Here is a 22,884-nt window from a genome sequence, read left to right on the forward strand (position 1 = left end):
GCACATGCGACGCGTGAAAAAGGAGACTTGGGAGGTGACGGGTGGTGAAGACATAACGTTACCTGTAGAAATAGCAGCAAGGCTGTAGTCCTACCAACCGCATTCCTCAGGACCAAGAGTAACCTGCCTTCACTCCTTCAACGCATCATGCTTCCCAGATTACTGTTCTGCAATATCACCATCAATTGCTCAGGAGGGTAACCGAGGAACACAGGGCCATTGAAGACCATCTGAGGCACCACCTGAGGGTTAGCCTTGGGATATTCCGGCTGGCCGCTCGGCTGTGGTGGAGAGGGGTTCGACGTGGACTGATCCGCTTGAGCAGGTTCTTCAGGAGACGCAGACTCTTCGACGTGCGGGTTGCCCTTGTCTTCTGCCATCCTACCCAAAGCTCGGTGATCAAATGGACACTTGGAAGGCTTCTGCGACGTTTCAGTTGCTTCAACGTTCGCCTCAAGCGGTGAGCGAGGTGATGCCGTGGGTGCCGAGCCGACCGACGATGAGCTCTGGTTGTCTGTATACTTGGCGGGAATCGAGATGCCCCAAGGACGGCTGGGGGATTCTCCAACTCTGACTTCTTTCAAAGGCCTGTCGAAATGGGGTTCTCTTGCTTCTTCAGCGCCGTTCCCAGTAGGACCGACTGAATCTGGGTTCACGTCGTGTAAACTGGCTGAAACTTCTTCAGCCCAGCTGTGCACCCGCTTATCCGTCTTCACCTCAGTCTCGGGCACGCCATCTTCTGCGCCATCCTCATCAGGTTCAGGGGGGAGAAATACTTGGTGCTTCTGCCCAAGTCCTTGTATCATGCTCACCAGGTTGCCGTATTTGCGATCCAGCTGTTCTATATGCTCAGCATTGCTTTGAAAACGCTTGATGCAAATCTCGTGGCTCCGGGGAATCTCGTGTTTGTGGTTCTCGAAATATTTGGCGACCTCTTCAGGGGCATGTTGGTCCAGGAAGCGGATAGGGCACACTGGTGCGGATCCTTCAATAGATACAGATGCCGACACCATGTCATTCCCACAGATTTCGGCGCGAATGGGATCATTAAAGGAAGGCCGCTTGGAGCGCGTCGCCCTTTGACTCATGCGTGACATGGAGCTTCTGGGAGTGGCCAGCGAACTTTGCCGTCGACTGCCAGCTGCGAAAGGACAGCCTAACTTACTCGGCATCCCCACAGTCGTAAAGTCTTTCTCTATCGGTGACATATCCGCTTTGGCAGACTTGGGCGAGACATTCGATCTATCTATATCTGCCGACGGGCCACTCCATATTCTCACACCACTATCTTTTGGGGCATGGAGTTTCTGTATCGCTGACTGCGCAGTTCGAATTCTGGATACCCTCTCTTGCCTTTCGCCGTCGTCATTCCGACTGATGTGATCAAGCCAGTGGGTTTGGACGCGGGACTGCTCTGAGCGAGCAAGCTCCAACTCTTGGAGAAAGACTCGATGGTCTTGAGAGAGCGTCGAAGGGCTGAAACGCTTGAGAAGGTCTAGGTACTGCAGGGAATCAGCTGATGCTCAAAGCGGTCATACGGTTCACGGAGTGCTGGATGTAAATCAGAGATAATGTGAAGTGTCTGTCAAAGCTGCAGTGCAGCTGCAGGTCTAGAGCTAAGGATGATCATCATGAAAGCAATAACAAACTCGGAGAAAGTATGCTGACCTGTTGTTTCGCCCAAGTGAGCTGGCTTTCCAGCAGCTGCTGTTGCTCGAGCAGCAACTGGTACTCGCCGGCCAGCGCAACAAAACCCTGCGAAATCTGGTCCGCAAGCTGGATGGCTGGGGTCCCGGGTTGACCCGCCATCAATGATAAAACATGCGAATCTGGTTTGAATCAGGTTGCGTTGTTGCTCAGAGGCACGCCTCTATGTGAAGTGAGAGGAAGAAGAAACATGCAGGAAGGGATCAGAAAGACTCCCGACTCCCAGGGTTACATAAGCAAGCCTGAAAGTCACGTGCCATGCTCTACTTGTAGAAGCCGTGCTTCCAAGAAGTCGTTTGACGGACATCAGACGCCATAACTAAGGATTGTGTTTTTATGATCACCTCGTCAGGTTCTGCTCCGTACCTGCCTCCATAACTACTATGTTTATTACATTCTGTGCGCCGCAGTTGATATTCTATATGACCCGCCGAGGGGCTCGTCCCACAACCCCTGGCACATCTCGGACCTGGGAGGCGCGTCACATCCAAGCTCCGCCTCGAATGTCTTACGTTGCCCAAGAGCCATTGACCTGTATTGACTTTCCCGTACCCAGTATAGAACTCGCCTCATGATACCTCCGTCCTGAATCTGCTCGGCCCTTCCCTCGCCGTTGTTAGACCGCCGGTTCCCTTTCCCCATCCTCCTCCTCACAAACTTCCTCAGCTTCCAAATGGCCGATTCACTCCACAACTCCCGAATACACAAATGGATCGCATCGTCACCGCCCGTCGTTTGGGGCATTCGACAACTGCGCGAACTCATCATTGGCGCCCTAAGACAGGGGCCAATCCCTCAGCATGTCGCTTTTGTCATGGACGGGAACCGACGCTTTGCGAGAAACCATCACATTGAGACGGTAGAAGGGCATAATCTAGGATTCGAGTCGTTGGCAAGGGTAAGGCTGCTTTCCATGGTCCAGTTAATCCTACTGACGCCTGTCATAGATTCTCGAAGTATGCTACAAAACCGGCGTCAAGGTCGTTACCATCTACGCTTTTAGTATAGAGAACTTTAAGCGTTCCAAGCATGAGGTGGATGCCCTCATGAGCATGGCGAAAGTAAAGTTGGAACAACTATCAGAGCACGGTGCCCTGCTGGATCGGTACGGTGCATCTATTCGCATCCTGGGTCAGCGCAGTTTGGTCAAACCGGACGTTTTGGAAGCCATCGACAAGGCTGTCGCCCTGACGGCGGGCAACAAAAAGTACTTACCCAATCGTCGTAGCCCCTCAGTTTCCGGCTAACATTTCTCTCTAGAGCCATATTAAATGTCTGCTTCCCATACACCTCCCGCGACGAGATCACAACAGCCGTGAGGAAGACAGTCGAGACATACAGCAAACCTATAGGTGGACCTTCAACCCCATCAAAGCGCCCATTCTCCGAAACGCACATAACGCAACACATCCGCCAGCAAATGCTCCAGACCGTGCCTGAAGATATGCCTGAATTCCAGTCATCACGGTCGGCTTCGCCGTCATCGTCGAAGGACAACTCTAGCGCTGGGGATGGAGAACAGTCTTCAACCACATCTACAGCCATCAACCCGTCAGATCATGATGACTACGGAGGTACTGCTCCGGTTTATCGGGACCCTGAGACGATTACGGCCGAGACATTGACTGACAATATGTTAACTGCTGGCGCCCCGCCGCTCGACCTTTTGATACGAACGTCAGGAGTAAAGCGACTGAGCGATTTCATGCTATGGCAGTGCCATGAAAAAACTTCGATAGTTTTCCTAGATTGTCTGTGGCCGGAGTTCGATCTATGGCACTTTCTACCCGTGCTCGTGGAGTGGCAGTGGCAGAAGAAGAAGCTTCACGAGCAAGAACGAGGCCGCGGCCGTCATGGAATCGATTGAGATCAAGAGCTATGTAAGAGCAGGGGACCGAGCCGCAACAACGCGTATGCATTGATACCCTTATCGAGCCTTGCGGTCATTGACGGGATGGAGACTAGGCGGGTGCTGACCATACTTTTTTTGCGCGGCGTCTTTCGGTAGACAAGGGCATTGCGCGTGTGCGCGTCGTCAGTGACCAGCTTTTAGCGTTCAGCGTGCGCTGACGATGACCCATTTGACCTGCCCATGTTGTCTTGTGGGTAGATATACGTACCGGAGAGGTGGCAGATGTAATCTGGACTCTGATAGTAAATACCAGGGGTAAGAGGGTCCCGAGCATCTCATGAAACTCGTCCTCCTGTCAGTCGCAACCCCGCTGCCAGATCTATGACTACTTTTCTATACACCTTCGTTCAGCTGCTCGACTTCTTCCTGCCCACGATCGGCTGCACACACACGGTTTTTGTTGCTTTGTCGTCAGTACTTTACACCCCACAGTGTGTCCTTCGGCGTAACTCTACGACGACGCCGCCGAACGCCAACTCGCCTACTGATAACGTCTCCGCACACGCCCAAGCAAACCCAATCCACTCTCCCACTTCCATATACATCCAGCACTCTCCCTACTCTTACCGAAACTTCTCTCCCTCTGCCAACCTCAACCAATCTTTCTCTCTCACTAATGTCGACCAATCTTATGTCCCTTCCTCCCGAAGTACGCCTACTCATCTACGAGCAGCTCTTCGGCTCCTATGTGATCCGCCACGGGCACGGCCGTCATGCCACCAGGTCCAACCAAAACCGCGCTGCTCTCCTCCTAACCTGCAGTAAAATCCACAACGAAGCATGGCCTATCCTACCACAAAGAGCAATGCTCCACTTCCACGGCACAGAAGCTATGATTGAAACTCTGATGGGCATGGACCTAGAGCACATCACTCGCATCCGTCATATTCGCGTGACGCCCCTCCCGTTCCCCTTGTATGGCGCCGGTTGCACCGAATTCCGCCACATGTATTACTTCGATGATGCGATCAAATTGATCGGACGCCTAAACCTGGACCAATTGATCATTGATGATGCGTTTCACGGATTTGCGGATGTCGAGGGGTGGTCCGATGTGGTTACGTACTTTAATATTGAAGCACTGCCGAAGAGTGATGGCTGGAGCGAGTTGATATACATAACTCCCAACACGGACTTCATGACCAGTTGCAACGATCATAGGCAGGAGAGAAAGGCCCAGTCGCAGAATTGGCGCCAGATGCTGTTGGAGCGGGATGGGGAGTCATCCGGCGCGGGTGTGTCGATGTATATCACTCCTGAGAAGGAAGACAAAGGGGATGCAAACGGAAACTCGGAGGCAATGCGGCCTTATGAAGCAGTGCCGGACACGAATTGATGTTGAATCCTACGCTTGCGAGGCCCGGACAGGAGAGAAAGGGGGTGGTGAGGGTCGTGGCGCGGAGGGGGCGTCGTCAGGCGATCCCGCAGTTGGGCGGGGAGTGAGTTATTTGGTCCGCGGCGGAGTTGGAAAGAGATGAAGTTCGCTGAGGGAGGGTTCCATGGACCAGATAGGTAAATCTTTTCCTCGGGACACTGCGTTTGAAGTCGACACTGCGAGCCCACTGCTCGCCATTAGTCAAGCATCCCTCCGTGCTTGGGCAACAGTGCCTTCTCCATACCCTATGCTTTCCCATCCCCCAAAAACTTGTTGAATTAGCATTCGTCCAGCTGGGCGAGTCGAATCCCCCACTCAGGGTCATCGTTGCTGACGAAAGCTCAAAGATTGGACGCCTTGTTACAACGACATACCGACGCCTTCGGGTGGATCTATGGGGGATTAAGCCGCCGAGTGGCGCTCGCGCAACGAGCCTTCAATTACTGATTCGTCCTTTTCGCATACAGCCAATACGGCAGTGAGGCGGGCCCATAGCTCGCCGAGCTCTTGGGTGTACATACACGACCCTCGAGTGGTGCACACCACAATACGATATATATCTTCCAAGCAGCAGGTTTCATGTACATACCCCCGGTATCTACCCCATACGTGCCGCAAGAGTAATGTTCATGTAGAGCAGACTTGGCCCAATCGCGTTTCCATTTAGCCTGCAATCTATGCTACGTAAGATGAGTGAGATCGACGAGTAACATCTGGTTCTGGGGTTTCGACTCTACGTTGGAGTTGTCAGTTGTCTTCTTCTCAATTTTTTCTGTCGCCAGTGACTTTTCCGCTGCGGAGTTAAAGCGGGCTCCACCCCCAAAGCATGTGTTGGAAAAGCACTGGGCGGATCGATGACTAGGAGACTTCGGTATGCCGTCGCTGAGCCGTGGCCGTCTTTGCCTGGCGCTGGCATTGTGCGCAGTGGTCTTGTTTCTTGTGGTGAGGTCTGGACATCAGGTTCGTAGTTACCCAAAACCTGGGTTTGCAAAACAGTACTCCTTGTCGGGAACTGGTGCAGTCGGCATAGGAAATGCCACCCTGGGTGTATGTTCCCCATGGTAAGATCGTTCGCCCAATCAGTACCTAAGAAAGTACAGTTCGAAAAGATCTTCGTCGTCAACGCACCGTGGCGAACAGATCGCAGAGACTCTATCTCGCTCGCTGCCTCCTACAGCGGCATGTCTCTGGAATGGATTGATGGCGTACAGGCCGAAGACATCCGAGAGAAGGCGTACCCACCTGGCAATCATCGCCAACTGTCTGATGGATTGAAGGGGTCATGGCGGGCTCATATGAACGCACTTCGAACGTAGGCACAATAGTGGATGGACATTCAATCGTACAAGAAAACTAACGAAGGCTGCTAGCATCATAGAGCAGAACCTCAGCTCTGCTTTGATCATAGAGGATGATGCTGACTGGGACTTCCGCATCCGTTCTCAACTATCAAGCATCAGTCATGCAGTTCCTCATATACCAACGCTCGTTTCTCAAAAGGAACTCCAAGCACAACAACACCCACCTTCCCAGGAGCGCCTCTCTCAAGCTGACCTGGCCGACCGTTCTACCGTCCCTCTCTCCGCTTTATCATCCCATAAGACTCCCCACCACACCCCTTACGACCTGACCTGGGACGTCCTCTGGCTCGGCCACTGCGGTGCCACTCTTCCACTCCCTTCTTCAGCCTCACCCAACCGCATCCTCATCCCCAACGATCGCACGATACCGTTACCCAAACATCTCAAATTCATGCGTTCAGCTCCCCTAGATGCCATGGCCACCCTCTACCCTCCACACAGCCGCCTCGTCCATCGCACAAACAGCACCCTCTGCACCATCGCCTACGCCGTCACGCAGCCGGGAGCCCGAAAACTGCTCTACGAGTTCGGCATCCGCGACTTCTCCAAGGGCTACGACATGGCCTTGTCAGACTACTGCAGCGGCAAGGCGAGAGCGCAGATGGAAGACGAGGCACCAGTTCCCATGTGTGTGGTTGTGCAGCCACCGGTTTTTGCACACTGGTTTGATGGGGGCAACGGAAGGAGCGATATTTCTGCCGTAGGAGCGAGTGGGAAACCCGAAGAAGGGAGTAGGTATATCAGGTGGAGTGTTAGGGCGAATCTGGAGGGACTGGTTAAGGGGGAGGCGGGCTTGGTGGAGCAGTGGCGGGATGAGGAGTAAGGGGAGGGGATGGGAAGAGTTAGGCCGTCGGACAGAGAATGGGGTGACGGTATTCATGGTTTATTGTATAAAGCAACACAGACTTTCGTTGAACGTTCAATCACATCCTGTCTGCTTGGTGGGCTATCATCATGCCCAATTCTACCCCTTTCGCACACATGTTGTTTTGCAGATACCATAGTTAGGCCCTGCCCAAGCCTAGGCCAAACCCTGCTCTATGTGCGACACATTGAAGACTGGATTACTGGTTTCCTACAGACAACCCTTGGTTTCTATTGCGCGGTGCCGGAAGCCTCGTTGTGAAATCTGTCTCGAATGCCGCTCTCTATTAAGATAAAAAGATTACTTAATCTATTGCTATATTACGTAGGAAATGTTACTTGCGCACAGCTTCTACAACTCCTGTATTATACCTAATTACAGTATGGGAGTCTTAAGCCATCTTTAGCCACACCGTCTCGTTCTCTATAGGCTATAGGGGCAACAGATACTGTAGAAACCTTTGTGGTGTTGTCAGTGCTGGAGAATAACAATTATGTGGCTTCTGGCACCGTCTAAACCGACTCACGGTCGTATAAAATCATCCTGTGCCTGATTCTTTTGTCAGCGACCGCTGCTGGTTGTCGACTTGTTGCGGTGAACTGAAGTCCAGAAGCACTCCCACCCTGGTCAGGCCAAAGCTTGACCGTTTCCCCACCCCCACACGGGATTTGGTCTGTGCATCTGATCTCATCTATCGACATCATCGTCAACAGCTCCCGTTTCCGACAAATGGAGGATTATTCTTCTCACTCTCCGTCATGATTTGTCCACCCATCCCAGGTCAAGTGGCTCTACGGACATCTATGTCTGGGCTTTTTAGCATCATACCATGCCCTCCTCGTATCATTTGCTCCTCGTCCCACCCTCCACGGCGCATCGGTTCGCCGTAGACCTCCTCACGCATAACGGCGTCGCAAGTACTGATGCCGCAATCATTGCCTCTGCCCTCGTCGAAGCCGATCTCCGTGGCCACGACACTCACGGTATCCAGCGCCTCCCATCATATATCGCGCGCATCCGCCACGGCGTCCTCGACCCTCATGCGTCTCCGACGCTCAAACAGATAACCCCCGTCGTGGCCCTCGTCGATGGGCACAATGGCTTCGGCTTCCTCGCTGCACATATGGGAATGGATGCTGCGATACGAATGGCCCAAGGCGAAATGGGAATTGGTCTTGTCGCAGTCAAGCATAGTAATCACTTTGGCATGTCTGCGTGGGTGGTGCAACAGGCGCTAGATGCGGGCATGGCAAGCCTCGTGTTTACAAACTCATCGCCTGCATTGCCCCCTTATGGCGGGAGGGAGAAGTTGCTTGGTGTGAGCCCAATCGCCGCGGGAGCGCCTGGAGGCCCTGGTCGTCGGCCGTATATCATCGATATGGCACCTAGTGTAGCTGCGAGGGGAAAAGTGTACAAAGCACTCCGAAGAGGCGAGCAGATCCCCAAGGGCTGGGCACTGGACAAGCACGGGAGAGAGACGCAGGACCCACAGGCTGCGCTGGAGGGGGTTATGTTGGCAATGGGAGGGCCGAAGGGATCTGCTCTCGCTATCATGATGGACGTGTTTTCAGGTGTGCTGACCGGGAGTGCGTTCGCCGGAAACGTAGCCGGACCCTACGACCCATCTCGCCCTGGAGACGTAGGCCATTTCCTCTTGGCCATCCGTCCAGATCTGTTCCTTAGTCGCCAAGAGTTCGCAGCGAGGATGCAGTATCTGTATGAAAGGGTGACAGGGGCGGAGCGTGCGGAAGGCGTGGATAGGATTTACTTCCCCGGAGAGGTGGAATTGGTGACAAGGGAGAGGAGGATGAGGGAGGGGATACCCGTTGTGCAGGCTGAGTTGGATGCACTGAATGAGGAGGCGAAGAGGGTTGGTGTTGATTTGTTGACGGCAGAGTTGCAGAGGGAGAAGGCCCGGCTATAGACGCACTCGTTCAGTGTTATGGTGCCTGTGCCTGTGCTGTCCTGGGCCCGCATCTCGTGTATTCACCATTGTTTGTGTGTGCAACGCGATGGAGCTGCCTGTCTTCCCGAATCTTCCGCTCCTCTGAAGTATGCTGCAACATGCAACTATCCGGTGCGCGTCACACGCACAGATGCTGAGAAAGCAAATTGCTTGCAATCCAGGATTCAACCTACACGCCTCTTCGCTCTCCGCCCACAAAGGGGCGAACTTCTACCTCCTCCACTCACAACCCCCAATATGCTGCGCCTTGACAACCTGGCCATCGGCATCGTGGATGGGGCCGCCGTTCTTCAGCGCCGGCAAGACATCAACGGAGCGGCTCCTACGAGGAGAGTACGTCACGGGTGCGATGGATGAGAGCACAGAGTCCACTTCCCTATTCCATTTTCCGTCCAACCGCGTCACTTCTCGCCGTTCCTGTCCATTTGAAAAGCGAAGAATGTAATCACACGCTACCGTCAGTTTCTTCCTCGAGCTTCCCTCGTTCCAGCGTGTCGGATGAAAGAGTTGGGAAACCGAAGTGACTGGCGAGGAGTATGTCTACGAACTTCAAAGCATGGGAAGCCAGTGATCTTACAAACGAGGAACATAGTGCACGCCTTCTGCACATTTTCATATTCGCTGAAACCAAGAAGAATGATGAAGACGTCACCGTCGCTGCTCCTTTCAGACATCCGACCATCCTGCGCATCCAAGGGAAAATTTGGGAGGCCCAAGGGAGGAGACCAAAATGAAGGAGCTCGGTTTATAATAACGAGGGGCATTCAGCGCATATTCCCTGACCCTTGTTCCGACGAAATCTAGAGAGCCGTTGTCATATCGTCTCTGCCAGCCTCAGCGCCCTGGGCTATGTATGTTCAATGTCAAAAAGCATTCAAAAAAAATTGGGAAAAAAGGGCTGAACCGTGGATCGAACACGGGACCTCTCGCATGTTAGGCAGTGACCCAAAGCGAGAATCATACCACTAGACCATTCAGCCAATCTTATTTTATAAAAAAGTGATCGATAAGTTTATATTGAGAGGGATAGTCGAAAGTGAAAGTTGAGCGACTGGGAGGCGTAACAGATATATCATCAGGAGTATTTGCTGATGCTGGTTCTGAGAAAGAAAAATAGGGTTGGCGCCGAGACTCCAAAACTCCTCCCCTCAACCGTTCAAGGGAAATGCTTAACATTGGCCTTGCGACGTGCTTATTTAGCAATCCTTTTAAGCATATCCTGAAGTCCTGAGCAAGTTGGACTCATCAATATTCTCGCACAACTCGATTAACGTAAACCTCCTTTATTCTAGACTACTACCCTTCCTCTACAACCGTATAAACAAGCGAGGGTATCGGTATGCATACAACTCCTTCATCATAAACCAAACCAGATGTAGAGTCTCTCTCGAGGATTCACCTGCCACAGCAGGAAACCCATATTGTCGGAAGAGTGTCCTTGTAAAGTCTCTAGCTCAAGGGTGTATCAAGAACTGAACGAAAAGGAGAAATCAAGACCAAGAAGATACACCATGCTACCGCTAATCCCCAACCTGCATGTCCAAACAACGCTTGCACGCTCGCTAACAGCGACAACAGCTAGAAGGCAACCAATCTTTCTCGCTCCCTCACGTGCTATACACAGGCGCCTTAATCAAGATGCTCTTCCCCCTAATCTGCACCGCCAGACCCACCGCCATCCTCACCCTCGGCGCCTGCTGCTCCTCTCCTCTTCCACCGCTGGAGGTCCCCGGCGGATTCTGATTCGGAGTCTGGAGGCTCTGCTGACTTCCGCCCTGGCCGAGCGAAGATTCGCGCTTGTCGCGCTGGGAGAGGGATTGTGCAGGCTTCTTTGCACCGCCAAAACCGAACATGCCCCGTTTCTTCTCGCTGGCGCCGCCTTCCTTGGGAGGTTGGTCGCTCTGCTGAGCTTGCCCGTCCTGCTGTTCTGCGAGCGAAGAAGCATCGTCCATGGCTACACTCCTCATAGAAGCTGCGTCCTCAAACTCCAGGATCGGACTCGTCAGAGCCGGTATTCCCGTCTCTACCTTCATGTAATCCGAGACAAGGCCATGGCCCGGTGGGAAGTATTCGATGTGTACCTCACGACTCTCAAGGGGGAGATGTTGAGCGACATTGACGGCGAGCTCGATTATCATGGGTACACCGCCGTTGAGATCTGGAGGTGCAGGGTCGTTCAGGTACATCTGCAGAGAGCCTATCAGGCTCTCGTTAAGAGTCTCAATGAGATTCTGACGGTTGGTGTGGGACTGAGGCGAGCGTAGCATTTCGGCAAGGCCCTCCAGCGTCGCCAGGCGCCAGTTCACCACCTTTGCTACCAGAGCCTCTTCGTCCTCTGTCGTGTGGCAAGGCGGTGACAGTTTACGGATGTTCAGTTGAATGGTCTTCAACTGAGTCGACAGACCGGGATCCAAGTCTGGATGGAAATACTTGTCGAAGATGTTCTCGACAAGCCACGATGAGATGAATGCTCGACCCACAGCCGTCATCTCCTGCTTACCGGTCTCGACCGCGTTCTTGTTCACTACAGTCTGCAACCAGGGCGGGATCGACTTCCACTCCTTGCGAATAGCGAACGACAGCTGTGCTATCAGCCCGTCCAGTCTGTTGAAGCGGGTGGCGTACTCGCTATCATCCATTGACGTGCGAGAGAGTGACAACCGTTGGTTTGCGAGAGTATTTTGCAGCGCGTGCACCTGCGCCTCCTTGTCAAAAAAGTACCTCTTCACCTTTTGATATTTTTCGCCTATCACGGTTAGCTCCCGCCTTCCACATCACCCAAGAAACTCACGTAGGGTCTCCAAGTCATTGCGAAGCTTGGCCACTTCCTCCTCAGATATATCGCTCGTAGAGCGAGGTACAGGCGTCGCTCGGCCCATCTCGTTCACCTGGTCCTGCTGACCTTGGGCTTCCCCTCGATATGGCTGCCCTTGAGAAGCTGTTGGCACGACGTTAGCCCCAAACGTGGCAATTCCAGGTGAAACCGGCGGCTTCCCATGATTCTGACCTTTGGCTGACGGCTGCTGTAGCAATGAAGACTCTCGAGAAGGTGCGCCTGGGGGAGGGCCGCCCGTTTCATTGACCTTCCGCAGCGTGTTACGCTGCTGGCCTGGAGGCATGCTGTCCTGCCCTTGCTGCGTTGCGTTTTCCGGGTGGGCCTCGACCGTTTGAGAGGAATGAGTCTGCTGCTGGGAGTCGTAAGCCTGGTATGGAGGGGGCTGCTGTACGGGCGATGGCGGGGCCAGTTGCTGCGACGAGGGAGGACGAAGCTGCTGAGGATGTGGGCTATCAGTGGGACGATTCTGGGAGAGAGCACGGACTGTATGGCCTAGGTGGAGTTCCTGATGCTGCGAGGGCGGAGGAACGTCTTGGGCGTGCGTGTTGGGAAAGTCTTGACCTTGTTGTGGAGGAGCCAGAGGCGGATACTGCTGTTGGTAATGAACTGAGGGTGGTTGGCCGTCTTGAACAGCCTGCTGCTGGAGGTGTGGTTGCTGTATTGGTTGCTGCTGCTGCTGTAGATACTGATAGTAGCTCTGCTGCGACTGGGTCAGCTCGTGGGATGCGTTGCTGGGGTGCGGGCTAGGCGTCGTCTGCGGATGGAAGGCCTGGTACTCGGTTGCCGACTGCTGTTGTTGCAAGGCAGGCGGCTGGTAGCTCTGGTATTGTTGTTGTGGTGTCGGCGCACCCTGCTGGTCGGGGCTGTAGTGTTGTTGTTGTTCTACCCCGCCCTGGCCGTGATAGCTCCCTTCGGTTTCCACTCTAGCGAGTGGGGGCCGATCGTACTGCTGCGAATGCTGTTGGTATTGAATGTCCTTTGGCGGGGGCTCTGGGGTCTCGTCGTCTTCTTGCTGCAGGAAGGGATCCAAGTCCAGGTTGCTTTCGTCCTGCTCCGTCGAAGTAGGCAGATGGGCACTCGAGCCTTGCCTTTGATTCCACTTTCCGGCCTGCAACCTGTCGTGGCCTTGGGAATAGATGTCTGGCTGGCCGTCGCTTCTCCTGATGGAGACGCGTCGTCCAAGACCGTTCTTGTTCGAGTGCCGACCGTGATCGTCAGCGTCTTTGCTATGACCAGTCAGCCGAGCCGTGATGCGACTGCCCAACGACTTCTTGTGCCCCTCGTGGTGCCCGTACGGCGTTGACTGAGGCTGGTAGGAACCACGTCGCTGTTCAATGCTCGGCGAGTGTTGAGAGCCTGCGGAAGGAGGTCCGCCCTGGACGTGCTGCGCCGTCTGGTCGAGGGAAAGGTGGGTCGAGTGACGGTGGCTCGTGGCGCGTTGGGGGAATTGGTGACCGTACGCAGTCTCGTTCGCGGTCTGAGAAATCTGCTGTATTTGGGGCTGTTGATTATTAGGGGAAGGAGCTTGTTGATGTTGTTGTTGTTGTTGTTGGGGCGCGACTTCGTTGTTCACTAGCAGCACTTTGGTCAGCCGCACGAGTCGGTGAACTGTCCACACTCCAACGCCGCTCACTTACCAGAAGGCACGGGAGAGGGATGGCCAGAACTCTCGGTGGACGAGTGTGCGCGATTCGACTTGTGCCATGAAAACTTCGAAGGCATCTCCGGCGTTTGGAGGGCCAAGAGCTTCGTGCGGCGGCGGGTGGACGCTGTGAGAGGGGGCGGGGCGGGAGGACTGGGGAGAGTCTAGAGAGAGCGACGTGCTTCACCTAAGAATAAACGGCGAGGACCAAACGCGGGCCTCGATTGGCGTTGATCAACTGGCGCTCTGGCGATTACGACCGACGAGTCTCAGTTGCTGCACCCGCGAGTGGCAGGTCGCGCATCGGACGAGTAAGACAACATAGGGAGGTCGGAGAATGGCAGTTGAGTGGTGGTTTGCGAAGGCTGCTCACCTCTTCTCTTGTAACTTGGGACCTTGCCCTCCAGGGCTGGTGTGCACTTTCAGCCCCGGCTCGGTGCACGTGCGGAAAAGCAGGGAACCTTGGAATCAGCACCTATGCATATGGAGCAGTCAGAGGCGCGAGCCTATAAAACCGTCTTCCTCCAGCACGGCGAGAGTGCGGGTGGTGGTGGCAGTGCAACAATGAGAGTAGAGAGCGCGCCATCTACTCTGTATTATATGTATCCATCACACCAAGTAGTGGGGGGCTCGTCGCTTTGAAGCAGCCAGATCAGAGGAGAAGGGTAAACTCGAGAATACATTCAACAGGCTGGCCGCTAAAGGTGGAGAGCTGGTTGTCTTTGCATGGGACGATACGAGCTACTCCTCCCACTCGTATCCGTGCTGGTGCTTCTTACTGTTGTATTCTTCCTACCAGATTGGATGCTCCCCCTATCTGCCGGAAAAACCTGCAGATGTACTGTGTACACGGAGTACATGCCGGCTATACATGTACATTCCTGCCAATGCTTCCTCTTCAGATCCCCAAGGCTCCTCCTCCAGGAGCCCCAAGACTCCAGAATCCATCACCGTTCAGTCGCGGTCGTGGCCTCGGTCATGGCTCTGCGAACCACACTATCCTTACTGTGGTAAGTTTCTATTTATAGGCTCGCGTGGAATGCGAGGCACTAGCCAGTGTGGGTTTCGCGGGATTTCCCCAACTCCTCGGCGTGAGATATTTGGTCCCGAGGCTGGGGCTTCCAGAGGTCCTCAGCAAATTGATATCAGAGTCCATTCTGGCCAGATGGCGAGGCTCATGCCTTTCTACGCTCAAAAGCAGAGAGCTTCGATGACATTCAGGGGCCAGACTCCCCCGGGCGCAGAGAGGATGATTCCTGGTGGGTGCGAAGGGAGCGTGAAGCGCACGCATTGTAGGTTCAAATCATATACATTTGCAGAGAAGGGACCCTTCAAGAGCATTCATGGATTATGTAGAAGGTATGAAGTAGCGGAGGCGTGCAAGAAGCATCAGCGCACAGTCCCGAGTCAAAGCTATGTCTTCTCGACGAAAGTCAGGACTCGTGGGAGTGAGTTGGGTTTCGTTTGCGGGAAGCGCAAGGGCTGGAGGAGCGATAGATGCTCCAAGAGTCGCCCGTCGGTTGTTAAAGCTGAATGTCGACTTAGCTAAATTGAAGAGAGGTTGAGGGCTCGTCCGCTATGGTCCAGGTGCTGTATAGGCTGCGATGTATGCCAACTGCTCGACTGTTATTGTGCTGATGCTTCGTTACGGCACCTGAACGCAGCAGCGCTTGGTGAATCGGGACGTGGAGGGCAATCTACTTACCATGCCTCATACATGCAGCAAAACCTCAGAAGTCACGCTGCTCCTGTCCTTTTCTTGAAATCAAGTTCACCCTTGCCCCCTGCCCTCTCGCAGATGGGAGCGTGTTTGTGGAGGTTCAACGCGACCTCCAACATTGGACAACATGAATATAGGGTAACGGGCGGATATCCTGTGGCTACGACGCACAGCCACTTGTTTTCATGTGCCACATGCCCCGTGTTGGTACTTGTAGATAGAAAACTGCAGAAGCACCTTGATAGGCCACAGTAAACAAAAGAACTCGGCTGTGCTTACTCTCCTTGGGGCATACTGTACTTGTACTGTGTACTGTATCTCTGTGAGAAGTTGGAAGAGAACAGCCTTGTGCACAGAAACTCGCATGGTGCCCAAAAGCCCGATATCGGGAATTCTCGGCTTCGCCACATCACCTGGGCAGCCTGACCAGTCATGCCATCGCACGTCTCTGGCACACAGACTCACACTCACACCACACGCGCAAAGCTTTGTGGCGATGACTCACGGATGACCCTCTGACTGGTCAGACTTGCGCCTGATGCGCTCATGTACATCTGGTATAAAGACTGGGTAGGGTGTCTCTTTTCTCAATACCTCTGATTTTAACATCGCGACCCTTTCGCTTTGTTGCGAGGGTTGTCGTACCGCTCAATCATATCTCCATCATCATTTCCATTACTTCTCCTTCTTTTAATTTACTATCACAACACCATGAGCAAAAGACACAACAGAAAGCGTACGCGTAGTCGCCCGCGTCACCGTGATTCTGGCCATGCCCGTTCCACCCATATCCGGACGTACTCCATAGACACAGAGGCCTCGTATGCGTCCATGGCCTCAAACCCAACCTTCCTGCCACCGCCAACATACTATCCCCCGGGAAGCCGCCCTCAAGACCACTGGAACCACTGGGATAGAATGTACGCGGCCTGGCAGACGCGCAACCAGCTCCATCGCCAGCAGGAGCAGCAGGCGTTGGACGAGGCCCAACGTCTGCGCTTCTTCGGCGGCGAGGCCGGCGACGAGTTGAGCCTTCTGGAGCCCATGTTGAGGGTCGTGACGGGGCTTTTTGACGGGGAGACAGATTATGTGGATCCTTGAGGACGGGAACCATTCTACCCTAATTCTTCTTCTCCCACAATCTCTCCCACTCCTCTCTTTCCAAGGAAGGTACTGGATCTCCACACACTGGATATGGGACACGGTCGGTTTCGCTTTTGCGCATCATAACGATAAACCCCATTGTGCCTATCAATAGAACCCCACTTCGTCAACGAAACAAAGACTGTTTTCACTCCCCTTTGACGCCGCCTCGCAAAGGACACTCACCACCTGACAAAGACATATAAACCCTACAAGCAGCAAACGACGAAAGCGCCCTCACCTCCCTACCAGTCGCAGGCGTGGGAATCCCACTGGACACCGGACTCGCAACAAATCCAACACTGGATTGGTCCCCCCTTGATTCGTCCAGCCCTAGGACTGCGATGTACACTTGCCTGAAGGGAATCAATGAATGGAACCGGGAGAAGGAGGTGGCAGAAGAAGAGGGATAGGCAGAAGAGGCATCAGGCTAGGCAGCTTGATGCACGCCCCTCCTCGGCAGATTGTTTGCGCTCGAGCTCGCTGGCTTGCTTTCACAGCCCTTCCCTAGGCTGTTATGGCAGCCAGGCTCGCGCACTCATACGAGAAGTGGTTTGAGCGTCGTTGCCTAGTCCTACAGTGCGCCTATCTTGACGAAGACACGGCAAGTGTACACGGTAGCGGAGGAGTCATTGGGTGAAGAGTTCGAAAGCGTGCTTTCATGGCTCTGGTTGCCTTCGACGGGCAGTTTCTGGATGATGGATAACAGGCTGCATTTATTTTCCCCGGGAGGCGGACTGGAGCCTTGTAGGCAGGATCATCTTGGAATCCATCACAAGCGTTTTAAATATACAAAATTCCTTGAAATTGCCTATGTGCATCCCCGTATTTGAGCCGCTGGGCAGGAAGACACGCCCCTAGCCATGCGTCACGAACATCGTGAACGCTCTCCTGGACTGTTGACTGGAAGGGTCATGCTCAATAGACACCCAGGAGGTTCCCACGATGTCACGAACAACTCGTGACACGAAGCCTTGGGAGGACCATTTACAGGTAGGGCTACTCAAGATAAGAGAATGTATACTCCAATCCTCAAGGTATACTCATCATCTCCCGTCTGAAACGACTGGGATCCGCAGTTGCAACGCCTTTGCTTTCCATCTGTGAAGAAGTTCATTTCCATACGTAAACGATCCCGAATCCTAGACTCATAATACGCCGTGATCCCGTGGCATGCTTTAGGCTTAGTTATGACTCCATGTGCACGTCCCCCTTTTCTGTCCTATTTCTTAGTAAGTGCCTTCTCGAGATCCGCCAATGCCTCGCGGCGCTTGAACTTTGCATCCTCGATGACACCTATCCCATAAGTTAGTAAGGCGGCAGTGCAAGCACAGAAGGGGTCATGGAAGGTACGACATACCGGCGTCCGCATCACTGGAGTAGTTGCCAGACCAGGTGATGAAGGTGTGGTTCTCGTGCTTGCCCGTCGTGACAGGGTAGACACGGATCGTGCTGACAACCGACGTGTAGCTCAGAGGGGGCTGGCAGGCAATGACGGAGTAGGTGATGTAGTGATCGATGGTCTGCAGATACTCAGTCAGTACGTCGATGTCTTCCATTCCCAATAACGATAACCAGACCATTCCACGTGCAAGGAAAGAAACTGCAAACTGATATGTCGAGATGGGAAGTGAAGGAGGTTTCAACCTACCGAATGCTCCTCCTGCTTCACATCCAACACTGTGCCATCCTTGAAGGTCCACCTGACAATGTCCGTCTCGGGAGACTGGCCCTTCTCCCACTCGCTCTTCTCGAGCCGCGTCCACCACTTGGCGAAGTCTTGGAGCTTGATGGCATGCCAGACGTCGCTGGGATGCGCTTCGATGACGGCCGACTCGCGGACGGACGTTGAGGTGGGGATGTTCGCCATGTTTCGTGATGCGTAGTCCTTGGATTGAGGGGAGGGACAGTTCAACAGTAGTGTGCTCTATTTCAGTTGGAATTCGAAGCCTTGATTGTGCGCAGGTCAAGTTTGTACTGTGTAGTTGGGAGGGGAAATCCGAGATGTCAGGTGGGTGGTCGCTTTGAACCTTGGAAGTGGTGGTGGTTTTGACGTCATCATCGACGATTCGGGAGCTGTTTGCTTTCACAACAGGAAGCTACCCCACCATGCCAGCGGCTTCCACAAGGTTGGGGACGCATGCGGTACCTATGTAGCATACACAGTACACAGAGTAAAGGCCCCGGGGGAGCTGTTTGGGTTGTGTTTTCACTGTCAAACTAGGATGCTTTGCCTTGCTTCCTCCGTTTCTCCATATCTCCAAATGGGACTCACGGGGAACCTCTAGCGAACCTCATCACATTGATACTGTTCGGTGAAGCATTACGGAGGAACGGCCAATATGAAGTAAAGACTTTCCATACGGGCTCAGTGCTATCTCGTGACGTTATGAAAGTTCTTTGCAAATTCTTGCTCCGGGGTATCAAGCTCTACAGCGAACAGGGTGGTGTTTGGCTTCCTGATGAACATTCGTACCCACCTTTGGGGCCTCTAGAAACGACTTGTTAGCAAAAGCACGAGAGCAGGAGACGCACCCTCATAGCCACAACACAAGCCTCAGAGAGAAGATTAAGGTCGTCAACAACCCACCAACATCCCAACCCCAACCGCCCAGCTTACTCCACCAAGATGTCCAGGACTCGCAGCCTCTGTTGACTAGCCCTAGGACGACAGGGTCTTGCAACCGTGTGACGGGCTGAACTCGATCCACAGTCGCCGCAGGACGTCGCTGCCAACGGCTGTACTCTCCGCCTGGTCCAGAGCCTGGAAATCGAAGCTGCGACGGAGGAGAGTGGAAAGAGTGGATCTCGGTCTAAGGATGAACTTTTTCATCGTCGGCAGACAAGAAGATAAAGAGGAGATGCTCGACTTACATGGACGCTCGTCCTATGCTTGAGACATGTCAGACTTGACTGCCCAAGAGCCTGGACTCGTAGTGGACCAACGACCTATCAGTGGAGATGTAGGTTCTGAGGTTTCAGGTGCAGCCGTAAGGGTGAAGGTGGTCGAGGTGAGCTGGAGATGAACTGGAGGTCCTTCAGGCGAGGCTTGAAGAGGTAAAGGTAAAGTACGCTAAGCCTCTTACGGCTTGCACTCCTATCAATCATACAAGCCGCCTGGCGCCTTGGCGACGATCCCCAATCTCACTGCATACATCAATGCCAAGTTATAGTGGAGAGAGGGTCCATCTAGAATTATAATGTTCCGTCTATTATGCAGCAAATCTCCGAATCGTACTGTTACATAGGCCAACACCGGTTCTATACAGCAAGTGGGAAATCTATGAGTATAGGCTGCAGAACAAACGCGAACAGACGGGGGGAATGTAAATGAAACAGAGCCATGGCAATCATATGCAAGAAATAAAGACACGCCGAACTTTTTCGCTAGTATGCCCAACGTTGATGTGACGGTCCCGGCATGGTTGTTGTCATGCCGGCCAACCACTTTGCCCAAACTCGCTCGTTTGATACGTCTATTTGGCGATCTCGACACCGCCTGTCGCTCCGAGAGCCTTCTTGATATCCCCGTAAATGGCGAACTGACCGGCTGCAAAATGTTAGAAACGCCATTCCTACCAAAGGATCGAGTTGACGAACCAGTAAGAGTACCAACCATGAATAGACGAGCACCAATACCGGCATAGGAGCCACGGAAGCCGAGCTCCTTGGCGATCTTGATGAGACGGCTGGTGGTACCCTCTCCGGGCAGACCAGGGGTCTTGTTGATCTTGGAAAGCATGGTATCAGCGGGCTGCGAGACGATGGCAGCGGCGAAACCGGCGATGAGACCAGAGCCGAGGTTGATGGCGGTCTGGGTGCCGTTGGAGGCCTTGGACTTGTCGACTGTGCGGTAGATGGCCTCGTTGACCTTCTCGAAGACGACGAACTTGGCCATGGTATAAGGAACCCTATTCCGAGTGTCAGCTCACCCATTGGCTGGGCGGCAGCTCCTTCAATACGTACTGCTTGAAAAGGATGGGGCCGAAGCCGGAGTAGAAGGCACCGACACCCTCGTTCTTCAGAATCTTGGTGAAGCCGCCGATGAGACCGTTGGCGAAGGTAGGCTCAGAGACGAGACGGATACGGGTGGCCTCAAGAGGGCAGAGGGCGATATCCGCGAAGAACTCGGCAGTTGCCGACGAGGCGAGGTAGACGGCAGTCCGGTTTCGCGACGCGGTCTCGTAGCCGAGGAAGTTGATACATTGCTGCTTGAAGAACTCGTAACCGCCAAACTTGAAGGCGCCTTGCAGGAAGTAACCAGCAGCGGTGGGCCCGAAGCCGGTGAGGAGGGCAGCGCTACCCTCGTTCTGGATGACCTGCCTGAAGCCACCGACGAGGCCGCGGTTGTATGTGACGGGGTCGAGCTGGATGCGGGTCTTGACGCTGCGATTGGGAGTTAGCCGGACATGTCAACATGAGGGTCCCCAATGTCAACAGGGAGCCATTGAAGGCCCCCGCACGCTGGAATCGAGTCGCAAAACGTACACATCGACGGGTGTCAGGGCGCCGTGGGTGACGGAGCAGCAGACGGCACCAGCGAAGGCGAATCTGGCGTAGAGATCGATGCCCGAAGGCTTTGTCGGGTCGGCGGCGGCAGCCGTCTGCTTGATGGCATCCAGCTTGGTGGAGCCAGTCGACGTGGGAGGAGCGGTTGCGGCCATTGTGCTTTGATGCGACGGGAAGAAGAAATGAGCGGAGAGGTGTGGGTGGATTGGAGGCGGTGGAATGGACTGGACACAGGAAACGAAGAGAGATCGGGGATGAGGATGACGGCCTTGCTGGGGAAAAGTTCCTCTGAACCCGCCAGAACCGCCAAGGTTTTTGCGACTCGGCTTCCGATGTTTCCCGACTGCAGAAAAACCCATCAATCCGACGGATTCTGCAAGTCTAGCCGGATTTGGCCCCCATACCCAAAATCACTCACCATCCAATGTCTGTACTGTATATGACACTCATCGATGCACACCCTCTGCTTGCCCACATTTGTAGGGCTTGGGGTTTCAGCAGTGGTGACGCGTTACTTTTGAACAATGGTACGCTTCGGAGCCTAATAAATAACACATGCAACACGGTAGGGTCAGGAGGCGCCATGTCGCAAGAGGTGCAGAGATGGCGATATTGCGCAGGTCGTGGAATATAAGTAAATCGTAAGTGTGCCTACGACTAGCCGTGGGGAATGAAGCGTAGATCAGACCCTTCTTCTTGTCACCCTCTCACTATTTCGATAATACATAGCTCCTAGGGCATACAGTAGATGCGAATCTACTATTCTTTTGCACCTCCATCATTCCCACTCTCGTCCCCGAGGTCCCTACACTTTCTTGGTACCCCTCACGCCTGTCCTGGACCGAAGATCAGAGTCAAGGTGGTCTTGCCGACCTGATGCTCTGTATGTCGACCGAAATGAAAAGAGTGGGATTGATTATTTATTGGAGAAGAGCGACTCCTGCTGGTCGTATCCTGGGGACCAGTCAATCCTTTGGTGTTCCTGGTCCGCTAAAGCATCGAGCCAGTCCATGACGTCCCGGAGACTGTGCATATCGACTTCGGCACTGGGAGCGATCATGTCCTCGACCAACACCCAAGGGCTCTCTGGCCTCGGCTTCCCGTGCGATGGCGCATTGGGAGCACGCAGGCAGCTCAAGACAAGCTCTCTCGTCAGTTTCAGTGGAGACACGCGGTTGTGGACTTGACGGCCGCTCATATTAGCTGGCACAAGAGCAGTCTGTTACACGATGAAGACTAAGATGCTCGGATGCTTCGATTACCATGGACGACGGTGTACACATTGTATCTCAGGCAAAGTATGCTCTGGTTTGGATGTCTTGCTTACTGTCACTGACTAGGACAGTGAATGAGTTTCGTCGATGAAACACCAATTGACGATTCGTAAACGCTGCTCGTTTGTGTTGGATGCAGCATTCATTGATCTTTCCAACACGGGCGACTGGGCGGGTGAAACCAGGAAATGCCGATAGGATACCCAAAGCGACAAGACACCTGCATGACATGTTTGCAAGGCACACTTGAAAGCTATCAACCCCGACCCTGTGGGACACGACTTCAGAACCTGCCCAACCGCCTTCCCATTGCGACAACTACAGTGATCGAAGCCTAATGAAAACTTGGGAAATTCAAGCCAATTGTTTCGATTATTCCCTAGGTGTGCACAACCGAGGAGGGTGCTGGCGTAACCAAGTTTAGCCTAGAGGAGACGCATCACAGACACACACCACATCATACTATCTCTCCCGAATCCGTGGTCGTTATCTCGACGCTGACGACGACGAACTCATCTACTTATTATTATCCATCCAAGAGGTTTCGCGACCCTTCCAAGTTTCCCACCTCCCT

General features: G+C 53.7%; 11 protein-coding genes and 1 non-coding gene across 12 annotated transcripts; 6 read left to right on the forward strand and 6 right to left on the reverse strand.

Annotated features, from left to right (window-relative positions):
* Positions 1-137: 137 nt before the first annotated feature.
* Positions 138-1,809, reverse strand: EI97DRAFT_451541 (uncharacterized protein; the record flags this gene model as incomplete). Its single annotated transcript, XM_033800352.1, has 2 exons — positions 138-1,502; positions 1,669-1,809. The coding sequence occupies 2 exons, from the start codon at positions 1,807-1,809 to the stop codon at positions 138-140; spliced, it is 1,506 nt and encodes a 501-aa protein (XP_033652287.1).
* A 203-nt stretch (positions 1,810-2,012) lies between these two features.
* EI97DRAFT_98839 (dehydrodolichyl diphosphate synthase) lies at positions 2,013-3,621 on the forward strand. Its single transcript, XM_033803261.1, has 3 exons — positions 2,013-2,605; positions 2,655-2,914; positions 2,968-3,621. Exons 1-3 carry the CDS (start codon positions 2,381-2,383, stop codon positions 3,572-3,574), a joined length of 1,092 nt encoding a protein of 363 aa, XP_033652288.1. The 5' UTR covers positions 2,013-2,380; the 3' UTR covers positions 3,575-3,621.
* Positions 3,622-4,235: 614 nt separating this feature from the next.
* EI97DRAFT_451543 (uncharacterized protein) lies at positions 4,236-5,441 on the forward strand (the record flags this gene model as incomplete). Its single annotated transcript, XM_033800353.1, has 3 exons — positions 4,236-4,937; positions 4,988-5,058; positions 5,342-5,441. The coding sequence occupies 3 exons, from the start codon at positions 4,236-4,238 to the stop codon at positions 5,439-5,441; spliced, it is 873 nt and encodes a 290-aa protein (XP_033652289.1).
* A 426-nt stretch (positions 5,442-5,867) lies between these two features.
* EI97DRAFT_495222 (uncharacterized protein) lies at positions 5,868-7,178 on the forward strand (the record flags this gene model as incomplete). The annotated part of the gene is made up of 3 exons (XM_033802418.1): positions 5,868-6,041; positions 6,095-6,306; positions 6,365-7,178. 3 exons carry the CDS (start codon positions 5,868-5,870, stop codon positions 7,176-7,178), a joined length of 1,200 nt encoding a protein of 399 aa, XP_033652290.1.
* A 668-nt stretch (positions 7,179-7,846) lies between these two features.
* EI97DRAFT_98911 (malate/L-lactate dehydrogenase-like protein) lies at positions 7,847-9,414 on the forward strand. The gene has a single exon (XM_033803262.1). It carries the CDS (start codon positions 8,050-8,052, stop codon positions 9,142-9,144), a length of 1,095 nt encoding a protein of 364 aa, XP_033652291.1. The 5' UTR covers positions 7,847-8,049; the 3' UTR covers positions 9,145-9,414.
* A 667-nt stretch (positions 9,415-10,081) lies between these two features.
* Positions 10,082-10,166, reverse strand: EI97DRAFT_t70. Its single transcript has one exon. It is a non-coding gene; the product is annotated as a tRNA-Pro (tRNA).
* A 627-nt stretch (positions 10,167-10,793) lies between these two features.
* On the reverse strand, positions 10,794-13,744 carry EI97DRAFT_380845 (uncharacterized protein; the record flags this gene model as incomplete). The annotated part of the gene is given in 3 exon segments (XM_033795778.1): positions 10,794-11,952; positions 11,965-13,594; positions 13,660-13,744. 3 exon segments carry the CDS (start codon positions 13,742-13,744, stop codon positions 10,794-10,796), a joined length of 2,874 nt encoding a protein of 957 aa, XP_033652292.1.
* A 640-nt stretch (positions 13,745-14,384) lies between these two features.
* Positions 14,385-15,297, forward strand: EI97DRAFT_98936 (uncharacterized protein). Its single transcript, XM_033803263.1, has one exon. It carries the CDS (start codon positions 14,536-14,538, stop codon positions 15,211-15,213), a length of 678 nt encoding a protein of 225 aa, XP_033652293.1. The 5' UTR covers positions 14,385-14,535; the 3' UTR covers positions 15,214-15,297.
* Positions 15,298-16,095: 798 nt separating this feature from the next.
* EI97DRAFT_443922 (uncharacterized protein) lies at positions 16,096-16,485 on the forward strand (the record flags this gene model as incomplete). The annotated part of the gene is made up of 1 exon (XM_033799862.1): positions 16,096-16,485. One exon carries the CDS (start codon positions 16,096-16,098, stop codon positions 16,483-16,485), a length of 390 nt encoding a protein of 129 aa, XP_033652294.1.
* A 1,264-nt stretch (positions 16,486-17,749) lies between these two features.
* On the reverse strand, positions 17,750-18,397 carry EI97DRAFT_443923 (Bet v1-like protein; the record flags this gene model as incomplete). The annotated part of the gene is made up of 3 exons (XM_033799863.1): positions 17,750-17,823; positions 17,888-18,050; positions 18,179-18,397. The coding sequence occupies 3 exons, from the start codon at positions 18,395-18,397 to the stop codon at positions 17,750-17,752; spliced, it is 456 nt and encodes a 151-aa protein (XP_033652295.1).
* Positions 18,398-19,962: 1,565 nt separating this feature from the next.
* On the reverse strand, positions 19,963-21,249 carry EI97DRAFT_434987 (mitochondrial phosphate carrier protein). The gene is made up of 4 exons (XM_033798761.1): positions 21,016-21,249; positions 20,494-20,913; positions 20,128-20,438; positions 19,963-20,077 (listed from the first exon to the last, which is right to left on the reverse strand). Exons 1-4 carry the CDS (start codon positions 21,189-21,191, stop codon positions 20,004-20,006), a joined length of 981 nt encoding a protein of 326 aa, XP_033652296.1. The 5' UTR covers positions 21,192-21,249; the 3' UTR covers positions 19,963-20,003.
* A 703-nt stretch (positions 21,250-21,952) lies between these two features.
* On the reverse strand, positions 21,953-22,541 carry EI97DRAFT_443925 (uncharacterized protein; the record flags this gene model as incomplete). Its single annotated transcript, XM_033799864.1, has 2 exons — positions 21,953-22,239; positions 22,364-22,541. 2 exons carry the CDS (start codon positions 22,539-22,541, stop codon positions 21,953-21,955), a joined length of 465 nt encoding a protein of 154 aa, XP_033652297.1.
* Between the last annotated feature and the right edge of the window lie 343 nt (positions 22,542-22,884).

The sequence above is a fragment of the Westerdykella ornata genome (assembly GCF_010094085.1).
Source record: "Westerdykella ornata strain CBS 379.55 unplaced genomic scaffold EI97scaffold_18, whole genome shotgun sequence".
Taxonomy (NCBI): domain Eukaryota; kingdom Fungi; phylum Ascomycota; class Dothideomycetes; order Pleosporales; family Sporormiaceae; genus Westerdykella; species Westerdykella ornata.